The sequence below is a fragment of the Vanessa atalanta genome, chromosome 29 (assembly GCF_905147765.1).
Source record: "Vanessa atalanta chromosome 29, ilVanAtal1.2, whole genome shotgun sequence".
In the NCBI taxonomy this organism is placed as follows: Eukaryota; Metazoa; Arthropoda; class Insecta; order Lepidoptera; family Nymphalidae; genus Vanessa; species Vanessa atalanta.
In genome coordinates, this window is record NC_061899.1 from 6129312 (window position 1) to 6157084 (window position 27773).

The 27773-nt window shown below is 34.3% G+C and overlaps 2 protein-coding genes across 5 annotated transcripts; one reads left to right on the forward strand and one right to left on the reverse strand.

Annotated features, from left to right (window-relative positions):
* Positions 1–6173: 6173 nt before the first annotated feature.
* Positions 6174–11825, reverse strand: LOC125074989. The gene is made up of 4 exons (XM_047686507.1): positions 11470–11825; positions 9490–9611; positions 7990–8071; positions 6174–7237 (listed from the first exon to the last, which is right to left on the reverse strand). The coding sequence occupies exons 1-4, from the start codon at positions 11678–11680 to the stop codon at positions 6642–6644; spliced, it is 1011 nt and encodes a 336-aa protein (XP_047542463.1). The 5' UTR covers positions 11681–11825; the 3' UTR covers positions 6174–6641.
* A 484-nt stretch (positions 11826–12309) lies between these two features.
* Positions 12310–27686, forward strand: LOC125074988. Of its 4 annotated transcripts, none has more exons than XM_047686502.1 (8): positions 12310–12735; positions 18521–18659; positions 19229–19316; positions 21092–21746; positions 22287–22388; positions 23053–23208; positions 23816–23907; positions 24553–27686. In XM_047686502.1, exons 1-8 carry the CDS (start codon positions 12525–12527, stop codon positions 24574–24576), a joined length of 1467 nt encoding a protein of 488 aa, XP_047542458.1. In that variant the 5' UTR covers positions 12310–12524; the 3' UTR covers positions 24577–27686. The 4 variants fall into 4 exon arrangements, with proteins under 4 accessions (XP_047542458.1, XP_047542461.1, XP_047542460.1 ...); XM_047686505.1 differs by having other exon boundaries at positions 23816–23895; XM_047686504.1 differs by having other exon boundaries at positions 12310–12723.
* The last annotated feature ends 87 nt before the right edge of the window (positions 27687–27773 follow it).

A 27773-nucleotide genomic window follows, 5' to 3' on the forward strand; every position in this document is an offset into this window, starting at 1 on the left:
TAAATATAAACTTTCCTCATGAAGTAGTTATAAAAAAAAAGCGTACAAATCGCGGGAAGCGACTTTGTTTTGTATTACCTATGTAGAGATGTAGTCTTTTATACTTGTCGTTTGACACATTGTTGTAATTATACATAAATTTCCCGTGTTCATATCAAAATGATCAATATTATTGTGATTCTACATAAATAATATTGTTTTAAACAAATTACGTATCAGATATACAGTTTGCATTGTCACCATTAGGAAGTAATGACTTCATACATGCCTCTTTATTTGGTTAAGATATGTTTATTAAAACTAACACACTCATTTAGGTACATAAGAATATTTTAATCTTCAAAAAGACTTTACATATGTTTCATAAATTAGTTAGGTATTTCTTTATATTAAAATGATTCAACCGTTTAAATTTTTTTATTTAAATTATTGCAGTCTTGGCACAGGTCAATGTGAACATGGTTATTTTGGAAACCTACTTCAAAAAATATTCTAGAATGAAGAATAGGTACTAGCCGCTTAAAACCTATATTAAATATAAACAGAAACTATTTCCATAATTTCACAAATTCGTGGTTAAAAATAAAGCTCCAGTTTACGTTAACAGAAGTGTTTGATAAGAATACCCCTCACATAAAATATTTAGAGAATTTATATTATTTTTTATTAGATATAAAAAAGAAGTATAGTATAATAATTGCCCTTTGGTTAAATTTCCACCATAATCATGTTGAAAATGTATTATATTAATAAGTTAGAAACTTTTTTTCTGCTCCTATTAACCATTTTTTAAAGAAACGGTGTCAATTATTGTATAGACACGAGGAGGACAGGTAAAGTAATAACACATATACTTTCCTTAACTTTGCAAAGTTAATGCATTCTTCCGGGAACACGGTTCTTTTCTACAATCAAATTCCAGTTATTTTTACTTGGCCAATTCAAAAATTTAAAGCTCATTTAAAAAAACATTGATAAAATAATAAGGCTTATATTACTTAATACAAGATTATACTAAATATAAAAAAGCGTTGAATTAGTATTTATTGATTTCTAAGGAGGATATATAAACATGTAATTGTACTTGACTGACATACTATGTCATTAAAATGGTGGAAAAGAGTACTACCGAGTTCATTGTCGGTTCTTTTCGATATAATCTACTTTCCAAACTGGTGGTGGTGGTAGCTTTATATTTAATTCAATACTAACGTGACGATTCAAAATTGTTTTCAAGATGCTACTTGAATAAAGAATATTTTCATTTAGATTTTTAAGATCGTTATTTTTTTATATAACATTTAAAGCCTGAAATGAAAAATTTACTGTTTGTCAGCTTAAGAGAGCTAACTCAAGCTAAACAAATCGGTTGGAAGCAAACAGAGGAGAAAAGGATAAAGCTGCCTTGTCTATTCATACACAGATTATAAAAATAATCAAGTATGTGTAATATTCATGGAAGTATTATATACTACGTATAACTGGAAGGTTCACTGCAGGTTTAATGAAGAAATAAACTAAACCTTATTCCACGTAATTAAGGTGTACTTTCTTTTAAACTTTAAGAACGGTCTAGAGAAAGACCTACTTTTAAGGCGTGGTGTCTCTGTCGCACAGTTGCCAGTGTATAATTTTAATAGAGATAATAATTATTTAGCGGCAATTTTCTGGTAACACTTCCAGTTTACGATATAAACAAACATGGCGGATTTTTTGTGATTCCGGAAAGTGCTGAGTATTTTATTTGTTTATTCATTTGTAATCTAAATCTCTTGTAAGTCCAATAATCTAATATAAAATGGTTCAAACTTGCATTGTGAACGGATGTAAAAAAGAGGCATATCCCGGTTGTGGGCTGTCCTTTCACAGGTAACGACATTTTGTTTTAAAATACTAGATAGGGTATCCATTAGATTTTAGGACATTATTCATATCTGTCTTATTCTGTGGATTTCAGATTTCCTAGTAATCAAGTTTTTAAAAAAAGGTGGACTGAGGTACTGAATATATCTGGAAAATTATCCAAATATGCAGTAGTATGCAGCTCACATTTTAAGGCTGAAGATTATATAACGGAAGCTAGAAAACAACTAAAACCTGAAGCAGTTCCTTCACTTTTGCCGAAAATTATCCCTAAGGAGAAAAAAATAATAGTTTTGAGTTCAATCCTGGTGGAAACGCCGAAAACCCCTTCTACGAGTGGATTTTCTGTAGAGCCACCTTTAAAAAAAATTAAATTGCAAGCTGAAATTAGTACACAAACGCAAGAATTTTCATCGCCCAGAAAGGCTAAATTACGTCGTGAAGTTAAAATATTGAAACAAAAATTGAAAAGAAGAGACAAGAAAATTAAAAATATGCAAGACATATTGAATATTATAAAAAAAAAAGTAACAATTATATGGAGCTTGCAAGTGTTATAAAAATGAATTTCGCAAATATCTATGACCAGCTAAACGTAGGGAAGTCGAATCGTGGTGTAAGGCATTCGGATAATGTAAAGTCATTTTCGCTTACCATATATTTCTATTCTGCCAGAGCGTACAGATTTTTAAGAAATTATATGCCTCTTCCTCATCCTTCGACACTAAGAAGACTTTTGTCTACCCATGAGTGCAATGTTGGCTTCATGAAAGAAGTTTTGAATTTTTTACAGGTTATACGTTCTGAAAATGACAGTTTGAAGAATGTGGCATTAATCTTTGATTCGATGTCTATACGGTCAGAATTGCGGTATGATTCAAAATCAGACAAATATTGGGGCTATGTTGATTATGGTGGTATCCTGACTGATGATTCAGAAACCTTAGCTACAGAGGTGCTAATATTTCAAATAGTTTCCTACACTGCAAAATTCAAATGTCCTATAGCATATTTTTTTACTAATAAGTTAGGAGCTGACTTACAAACCCATTTAATACTAGCAGCTATACGATTTTTACATGAAATCAATATAACAGTCAAATCTATAACTTGCGATGGCACTGTTACAAATATAAGAACTTTTGAACAATTAGGATGTGATTTCACATTTCCGAATTTAAAAACCTACTTCACCCATCCAAGAAAAGACAGTCAAATTCACTGTATTATGGATCCACCCCATATGCTGAAATTATTTAGAAATGTCTTTGCAGAATGTAATTTAGCCTCAGAGACAGGAAATATAGATTTTAAGTACATAAAACAGCTCCATAAATTACAAGAAAAGGAGGGTTTAAAATTTGGAAATAAACTGTCAAGTACACATGTTACTTTTTATAATAAAAAAATGAATGTACGATTGGCCGCTCAACTGCTTAGCTCATCTGTTGCTGATGCAATAGATTACTTAAGAGCTAGTGGTAATATTGAATTTGGGGGAAGTGAGGCAACTGTGGAATATATTAGAGTACTGGATCGTATTTTTGATGTTTTTAATTGTAAAAATCCTTTTGATAAGGGGTTCAAATCACCAATGAGGCTGCAGAACAAAGAAATATGGTTTAATATTTTAGTGGAAACCCGAAGATATATCAGCCAACTGAAAATAAATGGTCAAAACATATTGCAACATAGACGCCGAACACCTGCTCTTGGCCTCATAATAGACACTATGAGTTTTGCAAATTTAGCCATGGATTTGTTGCAAAGTGGTGAAGTTAATTATTTTCTCACCTACAAAGCTTCACAGGATCACATTGAAATGTTTTTCTCTTGTTTACGTGCTGCTGGTGGACAAAATGATAACCCAAGTGCACTGCAAGTGCGATATGCATTGCGAAAATTATTATTTCGTAATAGCGTAACTCCAAGCATCAACGCCAATTGCACTTCCGAGGATTATGAAACTACCCCTGTGTTAGACTTTAGGAGTGGTCAAAAATCACTGCTATCTAACCCCGTCAATAAAGAATATACAGAAGACATTCAAAACCTACTTAAGCTTGTGGGCTCATCTGTATTGACAGAGTATAAGAAAAGAATACTGCATTACATTGCAGGTTATATAGTTAAAAAAATTTTAGAAAAAATTACATGTAAACACTGTGAAACCGCTTTATTAAGTGACAGGTCAAAAAATACAGAACACGACTATGTTCTTGATATAGATTCAAACTCCTCATTTACTTCATTTGTTAACAGAAGAGGCCTAAAATTTGTATCAAAATTTGCGTTTGAAGTAATATGTTACACTGAAAAAATTTTTACAATAATGGTGTCGGATTCCATGTTAAAAACAACTAAAAGTAAAATTACTGTACTGGTCGTGCAAAATTTTTATAATAAATTAGAATCTTTATTCGATCCTCCACATCCAACTATTTCAATTGCTTGTGAAGATAGGCACGATATTGCACTTGTAAAATGTTTATCAAATAAATATTTAACTGTTAGAATGACGACTTATGGCAAAAATAAGACCGTGAACTTATTGGGGAATCGCGCAACATTACGGCAGAAATTACATAAAACAATATTGTTTAGTAATATTTAAGTTTTCAGTGTAGTAAATAAATTGTTACGTATTTAACATGTTTTTATTTGCTTTATTTTGTCTACACAATACACATCAACTTGTAGCCCACTTCTGCTTGTTGGATATCACAAGTCCTCAAACTTGATGGTTTCTTGGATTTGCTGGTTTCCTCACGATGCTTTTCATTCTCTTCGTCATAAAGCTAGTGGCAATTTTTACTATGAAATTAATGATAGGTAATTTACTTATAGGGTCTTTCGAACCCAGAACCTCTCACATGAGATGTGAATATTCTCAAAAAGTATCAGGAATTCTGAAATCATGGGTACAGTTTTAGAGAGAGACAGAACGCCTTAATAGTCATTCTCTCTCGGCTCGCGTTTGGTTGACAGTGAACCTTCCAGTTATACGTAGTATATATTACTTCCATGGTAATATTACATACATAATACTGTATGCTAGGGTATTCCCCTAAGAATCTATTTTGTCATATGAGCAAGAGCTTCTATCATGACACAATAATTAAATGATCATAATTATTAAACGCCAACCACCGTTTCTAAATGTAGATTCTATCGAGAATAACCGGTTTATTTCCAATTAAATAGTATAGGTATTTAAATAAAACACCATTAGTTTCTATATTCTGTCTGATAATAAACAAATAAATAATTTCACGCTTTTTTTAATAAATTTTCTTGACGTTTATAAGTAGTTTAGCGGAATAGTGTTGTATTATAAATAAAAATATATTAATCAAGAACTGTTTGCAGCACAATACAACGCAGCTATAAGCCAATTACATACAATATGTAAAATCAAAGGGTCGCCACAGACGTCATATAAAATTTATGAGTATTACAGGAAATATGCCGGTGGCTGCGTAGTGGCCAAAGGTTTATTTATCTTTACCTTGCGAGTTAAAAATAAAAGACAAGATGGTCGGACATTTTATTTGACATCTCACCAAATAAAGCGATACAAATGAGAAGTAAATTGTATAATTGGTCTGCTTCGATACATTCGTGTCATATAATAACTTACTTACTATAATTAACAACTATCGAATTTCGAGCGAGTCCTTAGTATAATTACATCCATACGATTACTAAAAGTTCTAAGGCACTAAGTTCCTATTTAAAAATTCTAAATACCGAGATCCATATATAGGGAGATAATTTCAATGGTGGGTATTTCATCATCATTTGTGTAAAGTGTAAACAATGCATACTTGTGCAAACCCGTCTGGGGAGGTACCACCCACCCATCAGACATTCTACTAACAATCAGTAGTTCTCAGTATTATTGTGTTCCGATCTAAAAGTGTGTGAGTCAGTGTAGGTACAGGCACAAGGGACATAACATTTAAGTAATATATCATAGAGGAGCTATTAGCAAATCACATGTGTAAACATGTTTTTTTATCAATATAATATTATACATTTACACATACAACAATATTACGTACACATCATTATTCTATTGTCCCCTGTATGTGTAACTACACTGACTGACTCGGCTTTCAAGCCAGTTCACAGCAAAATAGGTTGTTGACATTTTTTGATAGACAAATATAAATTAAGCTCATCTTTATATGTATATATCTTTAGTTAGACGCAATATATGTTATTACATAAACCTTTGGTACATTGTAATAATTTTTTGATTATTTAAAAGTTAAATGAGAATTTCCAACTTTAAACATTAAATTATTAATATTAGGTAATTAAAAAATAGTATTCGGGCCAGCTTGTGGGGGTAGTATTTTCCAGTTTTGAAGGGTGAGTGAGTCTGTGAAACTACAGACCCATACATAATATCTTATTTATCTCATGGCACATAGCAATGTTATGGTTAACATTTCTTGTGGTGTGATGGTCACCTCCAGGTGGTTAATTTGCTGATACCAAGGTCAATAGAAATTAAAATAATTGTTACATTGTTTACATTTTACACCGAATACATGATTTAAGCTCCAATCAGTCTAAGTTTATAAAGTAGGAAATAGTTGTGTCTATTCACACTCGTTACTTTATTAGAAAAATATACATCTTAGCACTACAACTAAAGGTGGGTAATAATCATCTATTAATCTAGGTTACAAAATAGTCGAAAGAACTCAGTCGTGATGTCTTATATACTAAAAAAAAAATATTATTATTATAATTTCTCAGTGCTTGGTCTAGGAATCTTCGTCTATAATTAAATTTGAGTCGTACAAGTCTTGTTTATCACAGTTAGAAATTAAATCTCCTTTTGAATCTGAATCGGTTCCGTTCTCAGAATTCTGTTCATTTTCAACGTCGTCGGTGTTGCCATTCGTCATAATGGTTGAGAGATTCCTCAAATAATTCTCCATGTTAGCTGTCAGCGCTGACATTATTTGATTTTCTATGCTTTTGACATTTTTCACGTCGAAGACGCCGTTCGTGTCGTTCCTTATCGAAGTCTGTGGACCGTTTGACCTGAGGAGATTCGCTAAAATAGGATTAGCTTTTAACATTTCTTCGGTGTTACCAGTTTCGTTGTCCGTATTATTTCTCGTGTGACTTCTTTTATGCAATAGATAAACGTCGGGATCTTTAAAGCACTTTGAGCATTGTTCGCATTTAAATGTATCTGTGTGTGTTAAATCTTTATTTGTGCTAGTGTATTCGAGATTTATAGATTCGTTTTCTATGTGTGCGATATCACTGATTTCGTCTCGTTCATGTGGTGAGGAGATAGGGTTGGGAGATGACATTTGAGCGTCTGTTTCTTCAGTCGGTGATGGTTGTTCTGCAAACATAAATTAAGTACTAGATCACATGTATGGGGGTGGGGGTTTATACAAGAGTCTGTTCATTGATTTTTGTTGTTAATTTATATTTTTTTAAAAACACGCGTGTTTTTCGGGTCGCCTGACAGAAGCGATAACTTAAACTGTCTGAAATATGGCTAGCGCTGTGGGTTAGAGTGGGAGGAGGAGCCTGCCTACCGCTGCCGTATGCGTAAGAGAAAGGGAAGCCAGACAGACTGGCATCGTAACGCGTTACGTAACGAAGCACAAAAAGACAAAATTCAAAACACATTAAAAGTACTTATAAAAGTGATTTGTTCATCTCTTTGTATGGCCTCTCATGAGCAGAGAGTTTTATTGTATTCTAGGTCCGTTAACAGCATCGCACAGCCCTTCTTGTTTTCACAGCGGCCACCATTTTAGTAAGAATCACATATAGCTCGGATTTCTCCAGAGGTGGGATACCCTTTGAAGATTCTTCATGTGATTTCATCTCAGAAGACTAACAACTTACATAGTTTTCTGCTAGCTGCAGTTCAGAGTCCAATCTTGAGGCAGACCATTAAGTGCATCTAGCAATACAAGATTATTGGTACAGTGTTGCACTCCCAATCCTCGGAGAGCATGTTAATCTTTGGTCCAGCACCTAATCCCTTTCACTATAACACCTTCTGCACCGTTATACCATACAATCATTGAGAATTGGTGTAGCTCAAAGTAAAAATAATCGACAACGGTGTTTTAGACTCACCGGTGTTGAGTGCGGAGATGCTGGCCGCCTGCATCGCCAGCATGGTTTGGACGTATATGGCTTGGGCCATCTGTTGCTGCATCTGGAAAGGGGAACACCTTAATGCTGATTTGATCATTGTTACAATCTTTTATTTATTTTCTTAATATAGGGCATTATTTTAATATATTTTACGAGTCCCGTTTGGTAGTCGCTATGTATCACTGATCCAGTTCGAAGTGTGAGAGTACTAACTGGTAATTCCAATGGTAAATCCAACGGTAATTACTACGGGGAATTACTAATTTTTAGATGTTGAAAAAGAGTAACTACTGAGTTTTTTGCCGGTTCTTCTCGGTAGAATCTACATTCCGAACCGGTGGTAGCTTTACTTTAAATTGTTTGTTAAATGACGATTCAAAAGTGCTTGTAAAAGCCTACTTGAATAAAGTATATTTTGATTTGAATTGATTTATACTTGTTATTAAAGGTACAATGGAAATATCTTACACGGCAAGTGGCTCGTATTTAGTATCAGTGTGTAAGATAAAGGTGACCACTTACCATCAGATACATCAGCTATCTGCTTACATATCTATAAAGCTGTATTTACACTAACCGGATCCAATCTAAGCCTTGCATGAACCCACTCAAATACACAATTTTTTTATCAAAATCAATCCATATGTATAGGAGTTAAGTGGCATACACACGTAGATATGAATTATTTAAATACATAGATGCGGTATATACCGATACATAAATCTTTTTTCCAAAAATATCATGTTATACAATTTTACCCATAGGTGATTTTAGACCTTGAAGTATTTGTTGATTTTCATGCAAGATACATAATTTTAATTTAATATGATTAGAACGAGCATATTACAAAAAAAAAAAACCAATGAGTTGCTTGCAGTTCTTCTTGATAGAATTGAGATTTTAAGCCAGTGCTAGGTATAAAATTAATTCTCTTAATTCTAAACCGCTAGTAAGGTAATAAACTAGATCAAACATAACATGTCATCCACTGTGATTAAGGTATACAGCCAGTAAATGTCCCAATGATGGCGTTAGACCTCCTCTCCCTTTGAGGAAGTTTCGTAGCTAACACCTCGGTGCTCTAATGTAGGTGTTTGCCTGGGTTCTGTCCCGCAATCATCGGTTAAGATGCAAGTGTTTCAGCTACTTGGCTTGTTATAAGAAACATTTATATGCTACGCAGGACATATTATAGTTAGGCCGCATATGTGCTGAATGAAGAAATGACTATTCTGTAACTCATGATCTAATGGGATGGAATTCTGTTATGGTATTAGAGATATCAGATGCTGGACCAATGGCTTTGCATACTTTCAAAGGCAAGGAAATATTAAAAACTGTTCAGTACCTAACTCCTGGCCAACCAGGTATTGAACGCAGGTCATCAGGATCTGCAGACTTATAAGCCTTTCAATAGATCATAAAGACAATGTGATAACTTGTATGTGTACTTAATAATAAAATACATGTATCAAATACCCTGGCATCAATCATAGTTGGTGGTGGTGTCCAGGAAGAGTTCCTTCTTCGGTATGGTACGGGTGAGTCGGTGGGCAAGTTTCTTGATGGTACAGCATCTTTTCTGAGTGTTCTCCACTGTCCTGAAATTATGTTCATTAAAAGGATTAAGTATGCATTTCTACCAGTAGATCAACGAAGTTAAATTTAATATTTACAGTTGTAACACCATTATAAGACTATGGCTGACACAACAAGCAGCATAGTAATGTTAAAATTTAGGCTTATATGAAAGGACTAACACTAACATATTAGATATAGTGCTCAATATAACTGCATACACCAGTGACGGCAGGTCCTTTTTTCAAATAATTGGAATCATGATTTAGGCTGTAGTCATTTTTATTTGTTATGTAACATAAATCTTTCTTTACTAATCAAATTAAATTTAAGCATACAGCTTTGAAAGTTGTTGACTTGGCAATTGAGAAAGATATTTTCTATATATTACAACTTTATATATATATATATATGTTACTAGTTATTGTTTACTCTACATATCTCCTGTTATAGACATTGGAAGACCAATGTCTATAACAGCGTCCAGACTTATAATGTTGCCTTAGTCTTTCTTTGCTAAGTTTCCTTCACACCATAATTTATCAAATTTGGTTCAGTGGTTTGGCAGTGCAAGAATAACAGATAGACAGGCTGACAGAGTTACTTTCACTTCACATTTTAGATTTTAACTTAAAGAATGACAAAAAATATTACTTTGATCAAGTTTGCATTGGCAAAGATGACATGATTATTTTATTTTCATTAGGACAACCAACAGTAGATACAATATCACACCTAAAATAAAAAATTACATTTCAAAATTATCAAGGCAAAAGTTCTACTACTTACAGGTTATTATTGAAAATATGAATTAAACATAAGAAATACAATACATTTTTTAAACTATTATATAATAAATAATAATTAATAAGATAAACCATATGATTAGAATTGAGCACAAATAAAATTCTTTATTTTTCGATTGAATTGTTTGATCGACTATCCTGACATATGTCTAAATCTTTTACTTTATTATGGCAGGCATATATGGTATATTTTGAGCCAAGATGGACTAGTGGTTGGAATATGTGCCAATGTCTATCTTGAACAATGACTGTGGGTTCAAATGAAGGTATGCACCATCTGAGTTTTCATGTGTTAATTTTTTGAATAAAGTTCATCTTGTGCTCGGCAGGTAAGTAAACCATCATGAGGAAACCTGCATGTGTCTAAATTCAATTAAATTCAGAGAAATGTATAGCCACCAACTCGCTTTAGAGCAGCGTGGTGGAGTAGGCTTCTTAGCCCAGCAAAAGGACACTTATAGTCTGTTACTTTATATGGTATGTCTTGTAAATTCATAACATATTCTGTAATAGTCTTATTGATATTGGTCGCTTCACTAACTCTCAATCACAACAATAGAGACATTTGTAAGTTGAATGTGGATTTTTTTATATTGTATAAAGAATATTTGTATTGGGTTGTATATGGTTTGTATTGTAAGGTTAGAATTCGAGAAGTTGCTCCGTAAGAAGCCACAAACAAGTCGATGTTAAAATCTCAAAAAACAAAATCAAAGCACATCTTTAAAAAATACCTAATTTCTTTCTGCATATTATTAAATTTTTCGTGATATTTGAGACATAGACCAACAGCAGCTAAATATTCGATTTCAAATCTACCCCTGCCACTATACCAGGTTAGCAGTTGTATATCTGGTGACTAGGTGGTACCTATTTAGTATATAATAAGAAACTGATAATTTTGCGTGTGGATGATAAATTTTCGTAAGCATACAATTCGAACCCAATATAAACCAACATAACACGATATATTTTTTCACAAGTTTCATTAATGCAATAACAATTATTGACAAAATGAATTTCCCGCGCGAAAAAAAAAATAACACGGGTGCATTAAAAAAAAACCACTGTTTACCTTTATTCTTTTGGCCGCTAGTAATAGTGTAATCTTCTGGCGTGAAATGTAAACTACACACTTTCGAATATTTTGTATAAGGCTTGCCACGTTTGAGTATTTTATTCCAAAGCTTTGCTAGATCTTCGTCTCTTGGAAATTGATGGAATGAAACATTTTTAGCTTTGCCGGCCATCGAAGTACACCGCGGTACCGTACAATAATAAGGCATTTTGTTAATACATAACCAACTTTGTTGCACAGTGTAACATATCTATGATCTGTAAATTTAATTATTAAATTCAATTTGGTAGAAAATTACAAAAACAAACAAAACATTGCGTATAAACACCAAGCCAGCGACATGATTGCTTTTCACTTGCTATTGCTATTAAAAACAAATAAAAAACATATGGGTTGCCAGGTTTTAAAAGACTTTTAAATATGAAAGTAGGGAGAGAATTACAATAATGTTTAACTGTCACAATGGAAACATTTGCAAAAATACACTCATATAAAATCATATAAATTTAATAAATAATTGTTCAGACGAAAAGCAGTGATAACTTTTTTTTTAAACTTTACCAAAGTTTGAAAAACTCGCAGAATACTATAAAATTGCTATGCCCTTATGTATTATTGATAACTATTTGGTTTCTACGTTTGGTTCTTATGATAGGGGTAGGCCAGGTTTATGTATTAGAGTTGAAAGTGACTTTCTATTCTTCCTAAGCAACATGGCTTACAGATTTATAATATTTTTTATATGGGCACACTGAATGTTACTCTAATATACTCTGTGTAATTTGTTTACTCTATTGTCTATACATACGAGTGGCCATTTTTCTTAAAAAGTGGGAAGTGGGGAAGGGAAAAAAGGTGAATACATGTCAAATATTTCAAGGCTGCGGTGTGATGATTTCAATTTTAATAAACGTGATAAAGATTGTATCAAATAAACCATTTTGACATTCTGTTGGACGGTGCGTCCTTTCGGCATTTTTAATGATAAGTTCGCACAAGAAAAGATCGACCGCCGAAAGTTCATAACAAAGGTTGGTCTATCGGGAATTAAGATGGGTTATTATTGTACCGTGCCACAATGCACCTCGCTCGCCGGCAAGACGAAGAACGTGAAGTTCCACCGTTTTCCTCGTGATGTGATAATGGCAGACAAGTGGAATTTAATACTGAAACGCGGCAAGCCGTACACGAAATACTCAAAAGTATGCAGTCTGCATTTCACCCAAGCTGACTACAACGTCACAACAATGGGTAAGAATAAAGGTATAAGGGTTTTTCCATGTCAGGCTAGCATAGTATAAAGTCTAACTCAAGTTTTCACTCTCGCATGACTCATGGTAGTGACTAGCAGCCGAGCGGCGTGATGTTTCGATTCTTTGCGTCAGGGAAACCGCTCGCTCGCCGGAAACATTTCGAGACCGGAATCTGCATGTAATCGTATAAAAACATCGCGAATGCCCTTTATCTCGAACGTTTGACATTCATAAGTCCTATTTTTTATATTCCAATAAGAATTTTCGTTAAAACAACCTTGTTTTTTGCTAAAAAGATGTTAAACTTTAGCATCGTAATTTTTATATATTTTTCCTTTATGTACAGGTTTTTAGTTAATTTTAAATTTAATTTTCCCTTCATTATGAAATAAATCACTTTTGATTCACTCATTTAATGATTTAATATTCAGTGATATACAAAAATATGTACATTCTATGAATTAATATCTAAACAACACAACCAGAAATATATATGCTTTATAGGAAAGTTTATAAGAAATGGTTCTACAGGAAAGTATTACCATTATGAAATATTATTCAATAAAATTGATTAAGTCATTATGTAAAACGGATTCAACAAGAGCATATATCATATACATATATAAATATGTTTGATTTAGAGATATGTATATAACCATATAATCTTAAAGGGAAGTATCCAAAGATATACAGAGAAGTTATTATCAATTAATTTCTGTTAATGGTGCCGTTGGATGTAGGAAAATTTTATTATTCGTGCAGGTTTCCTCACAATGGTACCGCACCAGGTAGATGATGAATTACAACCTCAAATTAAGCTCAATGGTGGACTACCATTTAGTAATCACAGGGTTGAACCTTATAACTTCTATTGAGATTCAAATTTTCGAGCATTTAGACCCTCTCGGTTCAAAAACTTGTTGCATTTTAACATTTTTGTTTATTTAATATATTATTAGTATCCAAATTATTAACACTATAGTATTTATGTGAAATATAAATGTATAATAATTAAAAATATATAATAAAAGCAGAGTGTTGTATCTGTGACTCATTATATATTTTTTCTGGGTTTTTTTGCAATTCAAATAGTAATAATAATACGAGGATACGATTGTTATTCAAAACCATTCCTGTAATTAATATTGCTTAAGGAATAATTTTCAAAATTTTATATGTAAAAGTTATATGTGTATATTTTATAAAGGTTCATATATAATTTAGTAGTTCCATATGGTTTTAGATGTGTTATGCTTTCCCATTCCCCGTGTGTAGCGTGACTTTAAATAGCCTAAAACTTTTGTCATGTATTGGGCTATCAAACAAAGGAATAATTTTTAAGATCCAGATATTAGCATGTTCAAATAAAATCTCTTTATGTTTGTTATATTAGTATGCTAAGTGATAATGAGCCAGGTAAATTACAACTAATATTTAATGGTTACTTATAAAGTTGCAAAAGTTATGGGAATCTATTTGTGGGTGTTAAAGTATCAGTTGTAGTGCATTGTAGGAAGTTCGTACCACACGTATACTTCAGAAAGAACCAAACATTTGTTATGATTACTGAGAAGATATATAAAATCTCATGAGCCAGCATCACAGTATCATAGGTTAATTTCGATTTTAATCTATGACTTAAGATCACAAAGCAAAAAAATAATGAATGTATGAAGGGTAACAATTGTTAAAATAATAATATGAATATTTTTGAAATTAATGTATTTTTTTTGTTTGTATTTAGTCTGTATTAATATTTGGGCAAAAGTCTCTTTCACTTTCATTGATTTCATTGAAATTTAATTTTTTAAAGATGACAAATTTGTATTGTAATCAAAACATCAATATACATTTTAAATAATATTGGTTAACACAACAGTGTAACATTTTGTACATTAGGAATTACATGTGAGTAATAAAACCACACATGGTTGCAGACAAATTGTTTAAAAATATAAATTTTTGTTGCACATGTCATTAAAAAAAATATATTAACAATGAATAAAACCGCAAGCATTGTTCATGGGAATTGATAATTACCAAATTATGTTTTTGTATAAATATGAGTTGTTTTAGCTCAGTGGATAGACGTGGATGTTAATTAAAGATTACGAGTAGGAATAGGTCATGCTTAACTGAATTTACTTGTGTTTAATATGTTTTAGTTTAGTCCATCCGGGTAGGTGTCATCAACTCATCATCATCATATAATGTACCGCCAAACAGTAATACTTAGTTATGTTTGTTTCGATTTGAAGGGTCAGTGAACCATTGCTACTAGATGCACACGGGACATAACAGCTCAGGTTCCCAAGGTTGGTGGTGCATTGGCTGAGTGAAAAATGTTTAAGATGTCATACGGCGCCAATGTCTATGGGCAGTGGTGACCATCAAGTGGCCGATTTACTGTCCAGATTTTTTTGTTTAATACTACGGTACTTGGACTGTATGAAGTGCACGACTGACTGACTGATTCTTATAACGAGTACTAATGTATTCGAATATCAAAACCACACGAATGATCAAAGGAGCTAAAATCTCCACGCAACTTCAGTGTGTATATGTGTATTCCTACACGTGACAGACGACAAAATTCCATCGGACGACTTGTTTCAGCAGTAGAACAACGGATATCGTTGGTGCTCGCCTGGATTTGAATCCATATCATTCATTTAAAATCGATAAGTTCTATTCACTTTTCTCGTCTCATAAGTGAAGTTAATCTGGAACACCCGCTCCCTTTGATTGTTACAAATCTATTGTTTGATCACCGATCCATTCTTCTCGACCTCTGGTCTCCTTCTGTCACTCTCCACCTCAACGTGGTTTACATAATTTTGTTTTATCGGTTTTCACGTATCTTGTATCCGTTCACGTTGATACTCAACGCTCTTATTGTTATGACGATTAAGGGGTTTATAGGGCGGCCAATCACACGGAAGACTAGAAAACTGAGTGGAAGATATTACATCAAATCAAATATATTTTATTGAAGTAAACTTTACAATAAAGTATATTTGAATCGTTAATATTTCAAGTCTACCACCGTTTCGGAAACTAGTCTCCATCTAGAAGAAACGGCAAGGAACTTTAAAAGGGCAACGCGCGCTCTTTTAATAACCAGATTTACATTGATGTTAGTATCCACAATTGTTGGCCAATCAGTCCAGTGTTGGAATCCGAGCCTAAATCCAGGCGCCTGTATCGAAAAGTATTATTTTATTACAGTATAGACGAGTGATGAGATTTATGCGTAAAAACGGGTGCCTCGATGTCCTCCTCCGTATCTCCCAGAAAAGAGCGTAAAGAGCTGAACTCTTTCCGGTTCGCGCGGCTTCACTCTCTTTCCTTGGCACTGGAACGTCAAAACTCAATTTCAAGACTCCGGGATGTATTGTAAAGTATTGATCTACGTATTATATACTATACTGGTTGTCCTCGCGTTTTAGGAGTAAGTCGTTCAGTGTTGGCGTAAAAAGCGAGATGAACTTACGTTGTCTCGTTGTTCCTGCGGCAGACCGTCCCCGGTCAGCGACGATGTCGACTCACATTTGATTCTTTTTCAACTTTTATCACTGAAATAATAAAAATATAATGATTATATGTAATTAAAATAACAAGTATGAAAAGGGAATATTAGTAACTAGTTGTTGATCGCGGCTTCGCTCACGTTCTAAGGGTTGGTTGTCAGGCATTAAATATGTCCTTCCTTGGAGTTCAAGCTTGCTCGTACCAAATTATATCAAATTCGGTTCAGTGGTTTAGCTGTGAAAGAGCAACAGATAAATAGAGTTACAATTTCCATTTCTAAGATTACTATAGTTTGTTCGATGTTGGATTAGTTCAGAGTATTCTATAAGATCCTTTATTATTATTATCAGAATCTGCTAGGATGCACCTGGAATTCTATCTAATAGATATAAATAATTAATAATGTTTAAATAAAGGGAAGAGGGACAGTGGGACTGCCGACCAGTGTAGGATAAAAGTCCCAAAATTAAATAAGAGAAATTAGTATGGATTATAACGGCAGATGTAAAGATATATTTACTTCCTAAGTTCCGGTTCCATCGTCATTCAAAACGCAATTTTTTCACGAATCCACAAAGATGACCACAGATTATATTTAGATTTCGGCCAGTGATGTCATGTTCAAGGTTAAACTTGTTTGTTTATCTTCGCTCCTGTCGTTGTAATAGACTGGACGTTATTTAAGTCGTAAGTTCATTTGGCGTTTTAAAATCTATTCTTTTATGTAATACTAGCTGATTCTGTGGCTTTACCCGCGCGAAATTAAGAAAATACAAACTTCCAACCCCTATTTTACCCACTCAGGGGTGGAGTTTCGTAAAATCCGTTTTTAGCGGATGTCTACGTCCTATAAGGAACCTACGTGCCAGAATTCAAGTTTGTTGGTGTTATAATTTCTGAGATTTCGAGATTAATCAGTGAGGGGTATTTCGCTTTCTATAAGAATATGTACTTAAGTTCACTTGGTTGTAGGGCTTCGTGCAAGCCCGTCTGGGTTGGTACCACCCAATCATATATTCTACCGCCAAGCAGCAACACTTTGTATTATTGTGGTCCGGTGTGAAGGGTGATTGAGCCAGTATCATGTACAGCCACATAATAACTTAGTTTAGAGGTTGGTGACGCATCGGAGATGTCAGGAATGATTAAAATTTCTTAAGACACAAATATCTAATGTGGTGGTGACAATCAGATGGCCCCTTGACCCTGCACCTGATTATTACATAAAAAAAATAGTTACATAATTTTTGGGTCATAGATTATGCAAACTATATTTCAAATTAAAAGCGAATAAAATCGTGAGTCTCGTTTTGTTTACAAAGCTATTTATATTTATTATCTGTAAAGGATGTGGCGATGCGACTGAAATTATTTATATAAATAAACAAACAATTGCCAAACAGTAGTGTATTTTTGTGTTCCGGTTGAGTGAGCCAGTGAAATTACAGGCACAAATAATTTCTATTCCAAACGAAGAATGACTTAAGATAAATTAATAAAAAATAAATTTGCTAATAAATCTTCTATATTAGGCACTATAAACACTTTTTGATCAATATATATTTGTGTATAAAACATATTTATTCTTAATAACATATACCTAATTTAATTTTACTTCGAAATTCAAATGTTCCGATACCGACTTCGCCGATATTTAATCCGCCATGTTTTCGTGAAACCATAGTGAATATCAGAGATTAAGAGCTCTCGACCAATAATATCGCGTCGATTCGATGTCAAATGTTTTTTATCGTGTGTAAACCAACAAACGATTCGTTTCGCTTAACGAATAGTTAAATTGTCTGCGAGTACAATTACAAAAAAAAATGTACCAAAGAAATAAAAGAAAAATACTGTAATTAATGAATGAATTTATAGCTAGTGTCACTGGGATGGGATGATGTAAGGATGTTAACGTTACCTCTCAGGAGGAAGAGTCATTTAGAAGTTATGGTACGGCATGGAAACACACACATACAGTCTTTTTTTGAGCGGTCGAGTAAAATACTTCGTGAGCGAAGCTATTCAAAATATTAAATAAATACGTATATTGGTGTACGAGACGGCGAAAAGGTTCAAAAGAGCGTCAAGCCCTTTATCGTCACGGCATACCAGTCAGTCCCCCCTCCCCTATTTGGCGACCCTAGATGTTCCACGTCAGAAATGACTTTACTTATCAAGATAATTTTAATAAATTATCAATCTCTTGTATGTACTCGTTATTCTGGTTCCGCGACTCATTAATTGTGATAAAATTATTTCAGGTCAATGGAAAACCTTGTCGAAGGACGCGGTTCCGTCACAGAACCTGCCCAAGTTGAACCCCGACGGCACAGTGATGGTCATAAGGAAGAGTCGCACGGTGAAATACAAGGAGAGCAAAAAGGAAGATCACAGTATCGGGTATGGTCGTCTTATTAATTACGTCTGTAAGAACTGAAGTCTTAGCTCAGAAATAAAACGATGTTCGTAATGTTTTGCTCGGTTTGAGGGTTGATCCCTTAAAACGTGAGTTATTAAGTTGTTACTCCAAGTACCCGATTACAAAGGGTTAGTAACTCTTTCGTGGGGATCCCAGAAAACGTGCAAAAATATTCAATTGAAAAATTTAAAAGAATCGTTAAAGAGTGTTTGTGTGCTAAAGGATATTACAACACTAATGACTTCTTAGTTGATTACACACCTTGGGAATGAGATGATCGCCTCCAGGCTGTGTCAAATGAAAAAACGAAAATGTATTTATCATTATTGTACATTGAAAAAAATCCCGCTGAGTTTCTTTCGCCGGTTCTTCTCAGGTCCGAGGTATTTATTTTCGAACCGGTGGTAGAATTTTGACTACCAATAAGCAAGTGTAGCTTCTATATTCAATAGGGATTTTTGACACTTTGACTTCGACTAATATTCTCTTTTGTATATGTAATATATATTTTTAATTATATACTCAATATATATAATTCTTATTGTTTCAGTGATAAAGTAGAGAAATGGTCAAATGTAAGTCAAACGACATTGTCGCTGACCGGGGACGGTCTGCCGCCAGAACAACAAGACAACAACGTAAGTTCATCTCGCTTCTCTTGACACTGGTGGTACCTGGACGTACTAAAATTTCATTTATTCGTCTGTAGTGTCCTTTTGATTGTTACTGATTCGAAGTCGATCGACCAATTCAATGGAATTTAGTTTGTGATAACAGGAGAACATACATACTAAAATCTTTTTATTACTGAAATTAAATATAAAAAACCTATGTTACTCCTGCTTAAAGTACCTGCTGGAAGAATTTTTTTAAATTGGTTCAGTGGTCTTAGAGTTTATCTTTCCTCTTTATAATATTTGTATAGGGTATGTACTAGCAAAACCTGCCAAAAGGTTCGTCCTGCATGAGAAATCATACAGGTATACGTCGTGGTGGACTATCCTTAGAGTCTTTTTAAGCTTACAAATCTCATATAGAAATATATTCCGACATAACCAAGGCTTTTGTCGCCCTCCACATTCGGGAATTGTTCCAAGCAATTGTTTGAATTTCACCTTCAGACACCGCGTTAGAATTCCAAGTCTCATCCGCACTACATAGTTTGTTGTTTGTTTTTTGAGTTTCCCCAACAGCGCGATTCTGCCTCTTAGGACTACTCATTGAGTGACAAAGAGCCTACATATTTCCTTAAAGGCCGGCGATGCAGCTGCAAGACCCAGTGTTGCAATTGTCCACGGCCGATGGTAGTCTCTTAGTAGTTTTGCCACCTATACAAAAAAAAACCATGGAAATTTAGTAATTAATAAATGAATGAAGCCTTTAAATGGTCATTTATTTTCGGACTCGAGGGACAAAAAGCGCGATATAAAATCATAATTAAAGTTTAAATCTCGTTTGAATGTTATTTATAAATAACGATCGACCTTCAGAGCTATCGCGATACAAGATTTATATATATCTCGTCTTAAATACTCTGATGTGAGTAAAAGTTGATATATGTACATTTTTACACATTTGGACATGTTTATACAGGATGCTTTTATTTGTCGTTTGTTTTGACAAATTTAATATATAATAGCTTAAATATACTTGGTGATAGGGTTTCGTGCTTTTCTGGGTATGTATCTTCCGCTCGTCTTGACTTATTCTACTCGGTTTTGACGGTTAATGTATGGATTTATTTAGTAGAATAATGGAAATTAATTTACCTTATTCCAATGATACGAGCAAAATAATCAAACGTTATTTGTTCCATGTTCCAGTAGTCTTTATTTATAATACAACACTATTTCACTTTACTACTTATATTTTACTTCCAAAGTTCCGATAATAGGTCCGTCGATATTCAAATCGGATTGTTCGTGAATCCAAAATTAATACCACAGATTAAGATATAGATTTCAACCAATGATGTCGCTTCTATCAAGGTCAAACTAGTTTATTGGAATCTGCATAAGATTTAATTGAATACTTCAGACCTAACAGAAACGTTTCATCTCCTAAATGTCACTTGGTAGGGCTCTGTGCAAGTGCGTTTGGGTAGGTCCCACTATATTATCTACCCAACTAAACGGCAATATTCAATATGCTTAAGTTTCGATTTGAAGGATGAGTGAGCCACTGTAACTGCATGCACAAGATATCTTAATAACTTAGTTCCGTTGGTGGCGCAATGGAGATATAAGGGTTGCTTAGTTTCTGAGGACGCCAATGTCTAAGGGAAGCGGTGGACCTCTCATCATCAGGCCCATTTAACAGTCCACCAAACTATTTCATAAAAAAAATGCAAATGTATAATATTTCTACAACTATTGCCAAACAACTTATAATAATGTTATATTTTAAATTTCAGCTAGTATATCGTCTACAAGCGTTAAATTCGATAGCGAACAACATGACACAGCCGCAGAGCATACCACAGAACCAGGCACAGAGTCAAATGAAACCGAAGAAACAGGACGCGATTATGCAAACCGACCCCGTGCTCTCCGAGGAAGACGACAACCCGCAGAACTACAGCGAATCTGAGAAGTCGATGAACCAGGAGATGGATTACAGTCAGTTCAAGGAGTCGTACGACCCCGAGCTGAACAAATACGACATGCCCAAGGACTTCTCCAAGTTAGCCGATGACTACATCCCTCAGACGAACGAGGAGTACAACAAGGAGGCCGAGAAGTATGCCCTGGAAAGGAAGTCACACAACAGCTACGAAAAAATCGATTACCAGAAGTCGGTACTCGAGAACGGATACCCGAAAATACAGGACGTATACAGCGGCTACATAGACAAGGAGTATCAGAACAGACCGGACTTCGTGTACCAGAGCCCGTACCCGGACAGCGTCGAGATACTGCGGAACCAGCAGCACAACTTGCAGATATTGCAGGAGCAGCACAGGATCAACGAGAACCAGAACTTCTTCAACGAGAACCATATAAAGCAGGAGATCGACTTCGGCAACGACGAGGAGAAGTTCATTTATGAACAGAATAAAGATCAAATTGGTAGGACATTTCTTTATGTACCCAATAGCGGCGTACGTGTGTGCGTGCGTGCGTGCGTGCGTGCGTGCGTGCGTGTGAGTGAGCTTGTGAATTTAGATTAAATATTTTTTGTGCGAGCCATCCGGGTCGGCACCACCATCTCATCATATATACTATTGCCAAACAAATAATTCTGTTTCCGGTTTGAAGAGTGAGTGGGCCAGTGTAACTTATTATAATATTATATTTTAAATTCCAGCTAGTATATTGTCTACGAGCGTTAAATTCGATGGCGAAAAACTTGACACAGCCGCAGAGCAGTACAGCACAAGGGATATAACATCTTAGTTCCTAATAAACTTAATAATAAACTTAATGGTTAAAAACACATAATTATTTCTTACAGTACCGATAACCATTTACCATCAGGTGGCCAACCCACCCGGGGCTGATTGTCATAATATATTAATAAAATAAGGAAATTTTAAGAATATGTATTCTAATGTTAGAAAATCCAACCCGTCTAAAATTAATACATTTATAATATTGTTACTTTTCCAGACCAAAACGCTATGTACGATAGTCAAAGGCGAGTCATCGATCAACAGAGGATCTTGGAACAGATACAGCAGCAAGTGAAGCAGGAACCGGAAACTCCCAGCGGTGAGTACCATTAACTAGGTACTTCAATTTCGTCGGTACTACTGTTGAACTTATAAGGCTCTAGATCCCGAAATCCTGAAGTAAAATCGGTGTAGGGCAATAGAACGATATTGGGTTTTCTTGTAAATTACGAGTTATACTCAGTAACAGTCTGGAGTCTCCAAGATATCACCGTTTACACTTCCCGGTCTCGGAAGTTGCCGACACATCAGATTATGAGAGTTAAGTTATAGGCGCGCACACGGTTTTGTTTCTTATTATGTCCCGCGCAATTGGTAAGTCTACCTTGAGAGTTCCCGACGTAGCCGAACTCGATCAGGAATACATTTTCACAGTACTTCAAAAACTACTATGTCGATGCTACTGTTGTGCTAGATACGGGATTACGAAGGAACAAATAGTACTCTACAGAGTTACTAAAGATTATAGTCATTCAGGTTAATCTTCGTTTAATCTTTTCTCGACTGAGAGACAGACCTTTTTAAAACTTATTTTAGGAATGTAGTCGAGCGTATGCGTCAGTAGTAGTAAGTGGTCACCCTCGCATATAAAAATTGGCACCGCAACGGCGCGGTACGCGACCGGGTTTCCCGCACGACGACAATGTCTACGATGGTTCTCATGGGAACACACCTCGATAAATGACCTACTCGGCCCCCGGCAGGCTGCGAGGGCGCGCTGCAGCCGCAGAGCAGTCCGTACTTCCCCCCGGCGGGCGCGGGGGGCGCGGCGGGCGCGGCGGGCGCGGAGGGCTGCGCGCGGCCGGGCCCCGAGCTGCTCATCGCCAAGCAGAACGCGCTCGCCGCGCACACGCAGCTCTGTGAGTGTACCCCCCCCCACACACACGCACGCACACCCACATACTAGAACAATAATTCAAATACAAACACTTTCGTTCAAAATTACAGACGCACACGCACACGCACGCTAGTCGACGGGATGTATATATTTAAAATCACAATCAATACATACGTTCTTTATTTAAGCAGACTTTAATGAGCGGATTGGTATTGTCATGTAACAGCATTAACTCAAATAATAAACTACCCTCGGTTCGAGGTGTAGATTCTACCAAGAACCGGCAAGTAATTGAGACAAAAATGAAAATATACTTTATTCAAGTAGACTCTTTAATTGTCATTTTACAGAATTTTAGTAAACGTAAAAAACTGGTTCGACTTCTTACTCTTTTACAAAATTTGAGATACCGAGTTATGTCAGTTAATATAACTAAATTTGCATAACATGTCCTCGCTGAAAGTCAACAAGCGCTAGCTCCATACTTTTGTATCAATAATATAATCTTGAATGTTATAATGTCGTATTGAATGACATGTCATATTTATTAATATATTTTAACTCCACACTTTTCATATATTGTATCTCACTAATATATACTTTACTAAATATTTTTATTTCGCTTTCAGGGCAAAACACAATGAAACGGCCGTTCTTTTACAGCGAGAGTCCGCACTATAACTCATCTCAGCTCTTGCATCGATATGAGGTGAGGAATGATGTGAGTACACTCATTTTATTAACCGTTTTAGCATAGAGGATAACGTATTTGTAATTGTGTCTTTAAAGGCAAACTGTGTTCTAGTCCACTGGTTCCCAAATTTAGTTGGCCCTAGATCCTAAAGTGGTAATATTTAATGGGAAGATTAGTTTGAAGTAATTTTGTATTAAGTATTTACTTATAGTAATAAAGAGTGTTGTATTATACATAAATATACATTAGTCCAGAACTGTTGTTGAATTTATAATTTGGATTTGTTTCTAAAGCGTATTTTATTTGATGTCTCTATAAATATTAACCGTTCCTTCCATCGCCAATGCGCCACCAACATGGGGAACTAAGATGTTACGTTCCTTGTGCCTGTAGTTACACTGCCTCACTCACCATTTAAATCGAAACAACAACAATACTGAGTACTGCTGTTTGGCAGTAGAATAACTGATGATTGGGTGGTACCTACCCAGACTACCACCAAGAAACTATCTCAATGCCAAATTTCATCTAAATCGGTTCAGCCGTTTAAGTGAGAAGAGGTAACAGACAGAGCGACTTTCGTATTTATAATATTAGTATAGATTCCACACTACTGTTAGTATTAAAGCAGCGATACGATATAATGTTATGAAAGTGAATTTTCTTTTCCAGGATTTAAGCAGAATTCTACAGTGATGAGAGACATTCCAAAGTTGATGATGAAAATAAATAATATAAATGAGTAAAATTATTATTTTGTAAGCGACGATAATCTCTCGGTGTTTTTTTTTTTAAAGTTTATTTTTAATTTTTATATACATATGTATTATGTATAAATTGTAAATAAATTTTTATTTTATATCATATATTGTATTATATGACATTTAAAGCGAACACGTTTTACGGTTTTAACGTTAATTTTGGCGGCAATTTTGACATTGATGTTTTTTTTTTAATTTAATAGCGCATTTTAAAGTTCTCTTTTTTTTTTTAAATAAGTTGTGTATTTAATGCCATTACATATATGATATCATGGCAGCTTATAATAATCACATTTTTCAGTAATGATAAGTACATTTTTATTGTAATATTTTAGTACAAAAATGATTATTATTTTAATTTATTTATATATCTAGTGAAAACTTTAACATGTGCTGTTAAATCGTGCGCACGAATCTGCGCTCGTTTGGAGAATGTGAATGCTTTATCGAATTCGAATATATTTTTTTATGCGATCGAGCAGCACGTGTGAAGATTGTTGCCGTATTATTTTCAAGATTTTATTTTTATTCATACATATATATATATTTATATTTCAAAAATCTGATTGTTTTTATTTTATAGGATTATGTATAGATTTGTTTTATATTTTATTTTATATAATTTTAACATTATTTATACAATATAGTACAGTGTAGTTACCATTTCGAAATCGCATTTTATGCGTCGTCCTCGACACAGGTCTCCGCGGTTGCGTGAATACTCCTTGAGATTGCTGTGTCGGTTTCGATGAAGCTCTATAATCAAGTGTAAACGGTTAGGAAAGTGATATTTTATCGAATTTACGTGGCAATTATAAGTAAATGGAAGTTTAGTGTAAGTCTTAATTCTTTTTCGTCACAATTGGATATAAATGTTTTTTTTTTTTTTTGATAAATCTAGACTTAGATCTTGCCAAAGTTTTTTTTAACGTTGCACAAGACATACTCTGGAGTAGAGGGATGTTTTTTTTTTTTAAGTTTCTTCGGAATCTGGGATTTTAGAGAACTGTCAAAATGTTTGGAGAAATATTTTTTTTGTTTTGATCGGAATTTGTACAAAGTTGACAAGTAAATGTAGAATAACCGCCTCGTTTGTAAAGATATGATTTGGATTTATTTTTAAACTAAGGGTTTCGGCGGTTGCGTGTTCGGTAATATTTCGGATGTTTCGAATGCATTTTAATTGTTGATTTTGTTTACGTATTGTATAATTTCTATATTGGAACGATCTGTAAGGGTACGTCCACACAGCGGTCCGTTTTATCTGATACGTTTTTATTCGTCACGAGTTACACGAGAGTATTCCAGATCACGTAATAAATACCGATCAGATAAATAAACATTCGCGTTACAGGTCTCTCAGACAGGTATAAGAATGTCTAGAAATACAGCGGTCCGTGTGAATGTGCCCTAATGCCAGGTGCAGATTGTGTTGTCAGCATTCCCTTCGACAGTATCTAGACGTGTGACGGACGACGTCTACTGTTTTAAATTATTTATAGTACTTCAGAATAAATATTGTACATCGGCAAACATCGGAAACGACGGTGTTGTACTTTACGAAATCAACTGTCAAAGTACACTTGAAGTGGAAAGTGTCTTGCGTTTCTGTTGCCGACCGGTGCGAGCGAGACAGCAAATGAATAAGACGCATACGACTGCGTGTAGCCTCGTCGTGTCTTATGCGACTTCGATGCATAATACTAATTCTCAAGTACTGTACGACTGTATTATATATATTTTGAAATCAATTTCGTAAATCGGCGTCGTGATATACTAACATTTATATTATATATGTTATTTAGTTTGTTTCGTCGTCTCGTTCGTGCGCGAAAAGATAATCTTTTTGTATGTAATGTTAAGGATATAGTTTTTCTTTTTGGTGCTCTTTTAAATATTCTTATTTCCGAAATGTTCTTGCATTTTCATAGGACCATATGAGTACAATATTTTTTTTTTTTTAAATAATAATTCGTATTCGTGACGCACACGTAGAGGAAACGCTAGTTTTTCGTCGAAATTTTTTTTTGTTAGTGTTAAAGAATTATTTACTTAGTGTTTAAGATTAGATCGCGGGGAGGAGGGGGGGGGGGAGCGCGCGCAATTTTTTGTTTTTTCGGATTTTTGATATCAAAATTGTGATGTATAAATCGGATATTTATATGAGAGTAATTATAAAAAAGATTATATTTTTTATCTGTGCGCTCTTTTAGACCAAAGCTGTGAATTAATGTAAAGAACGTTAAGAGTGATTCGATTGTATAGTTTTACTTGAGTAAAGGAATTGTTCACTCACGAGACGAATTTATGATAAATACTTGGATAAGGTGTTCCTGGGCAGCCTGCCTTTCTTTTAAGCTGGCACTTAGATTCGTCAAATATTGTCTTTATAACTTGATGATATTATAATGAACGAAATATAACTCGCGTGTGTACGGTCAGCACAAAAAAATATTATTGATGTGTGCGCACACACCGACAAGTGTTTCAATGTGATTTTGCGTTATGCGCTATATTTATGAAATAAAGGAATATTATATGATCAAATGGGTCCATACACATTGTCGTGTCCACTCAATGTATTTATGCTAAGCGGAGTGTCGCCATAAATAACAAAATTTGTTTTCATTAATTTCAATTTTTAGCTAAAAGAAATATTATTTACACTTTGAATAATAAAAGCCTCGTTTTATAAGAAACGCCGTTGCCGGAGAACATCTATTTATAATAATATATTTTCTTTTTTTTTCTTAAATTGAAAGTAAAACTATATCGTCGGATGTGCATTATAGTTTTTTTGTGAACGTCCCAAAAATTTTTGTTTTAATTTTATGTTATATTTTGTCGTGAACGTTTTCAAGGGTACTTAACTATCTTGTACTGTGAAGCCGATATCTGTGTCTACATTTTTGGAATTTTCACAAAGAAAGGTAAATACAACAAATCTTTAGTGTTTAAGGAAGAGATGTTAATTGCTAGAAACAACATTTTGTTTATATATTTTTTACAGCAGTGGCCATTTCAAATAAAATAAGTGGAAAATCATTATGTCGTTTCATTTTATATATATATGTGTATATGCGTCATGACGTTCTAGAAGTATCTGCGGTCTGTTCCAACCACGAGAGGACA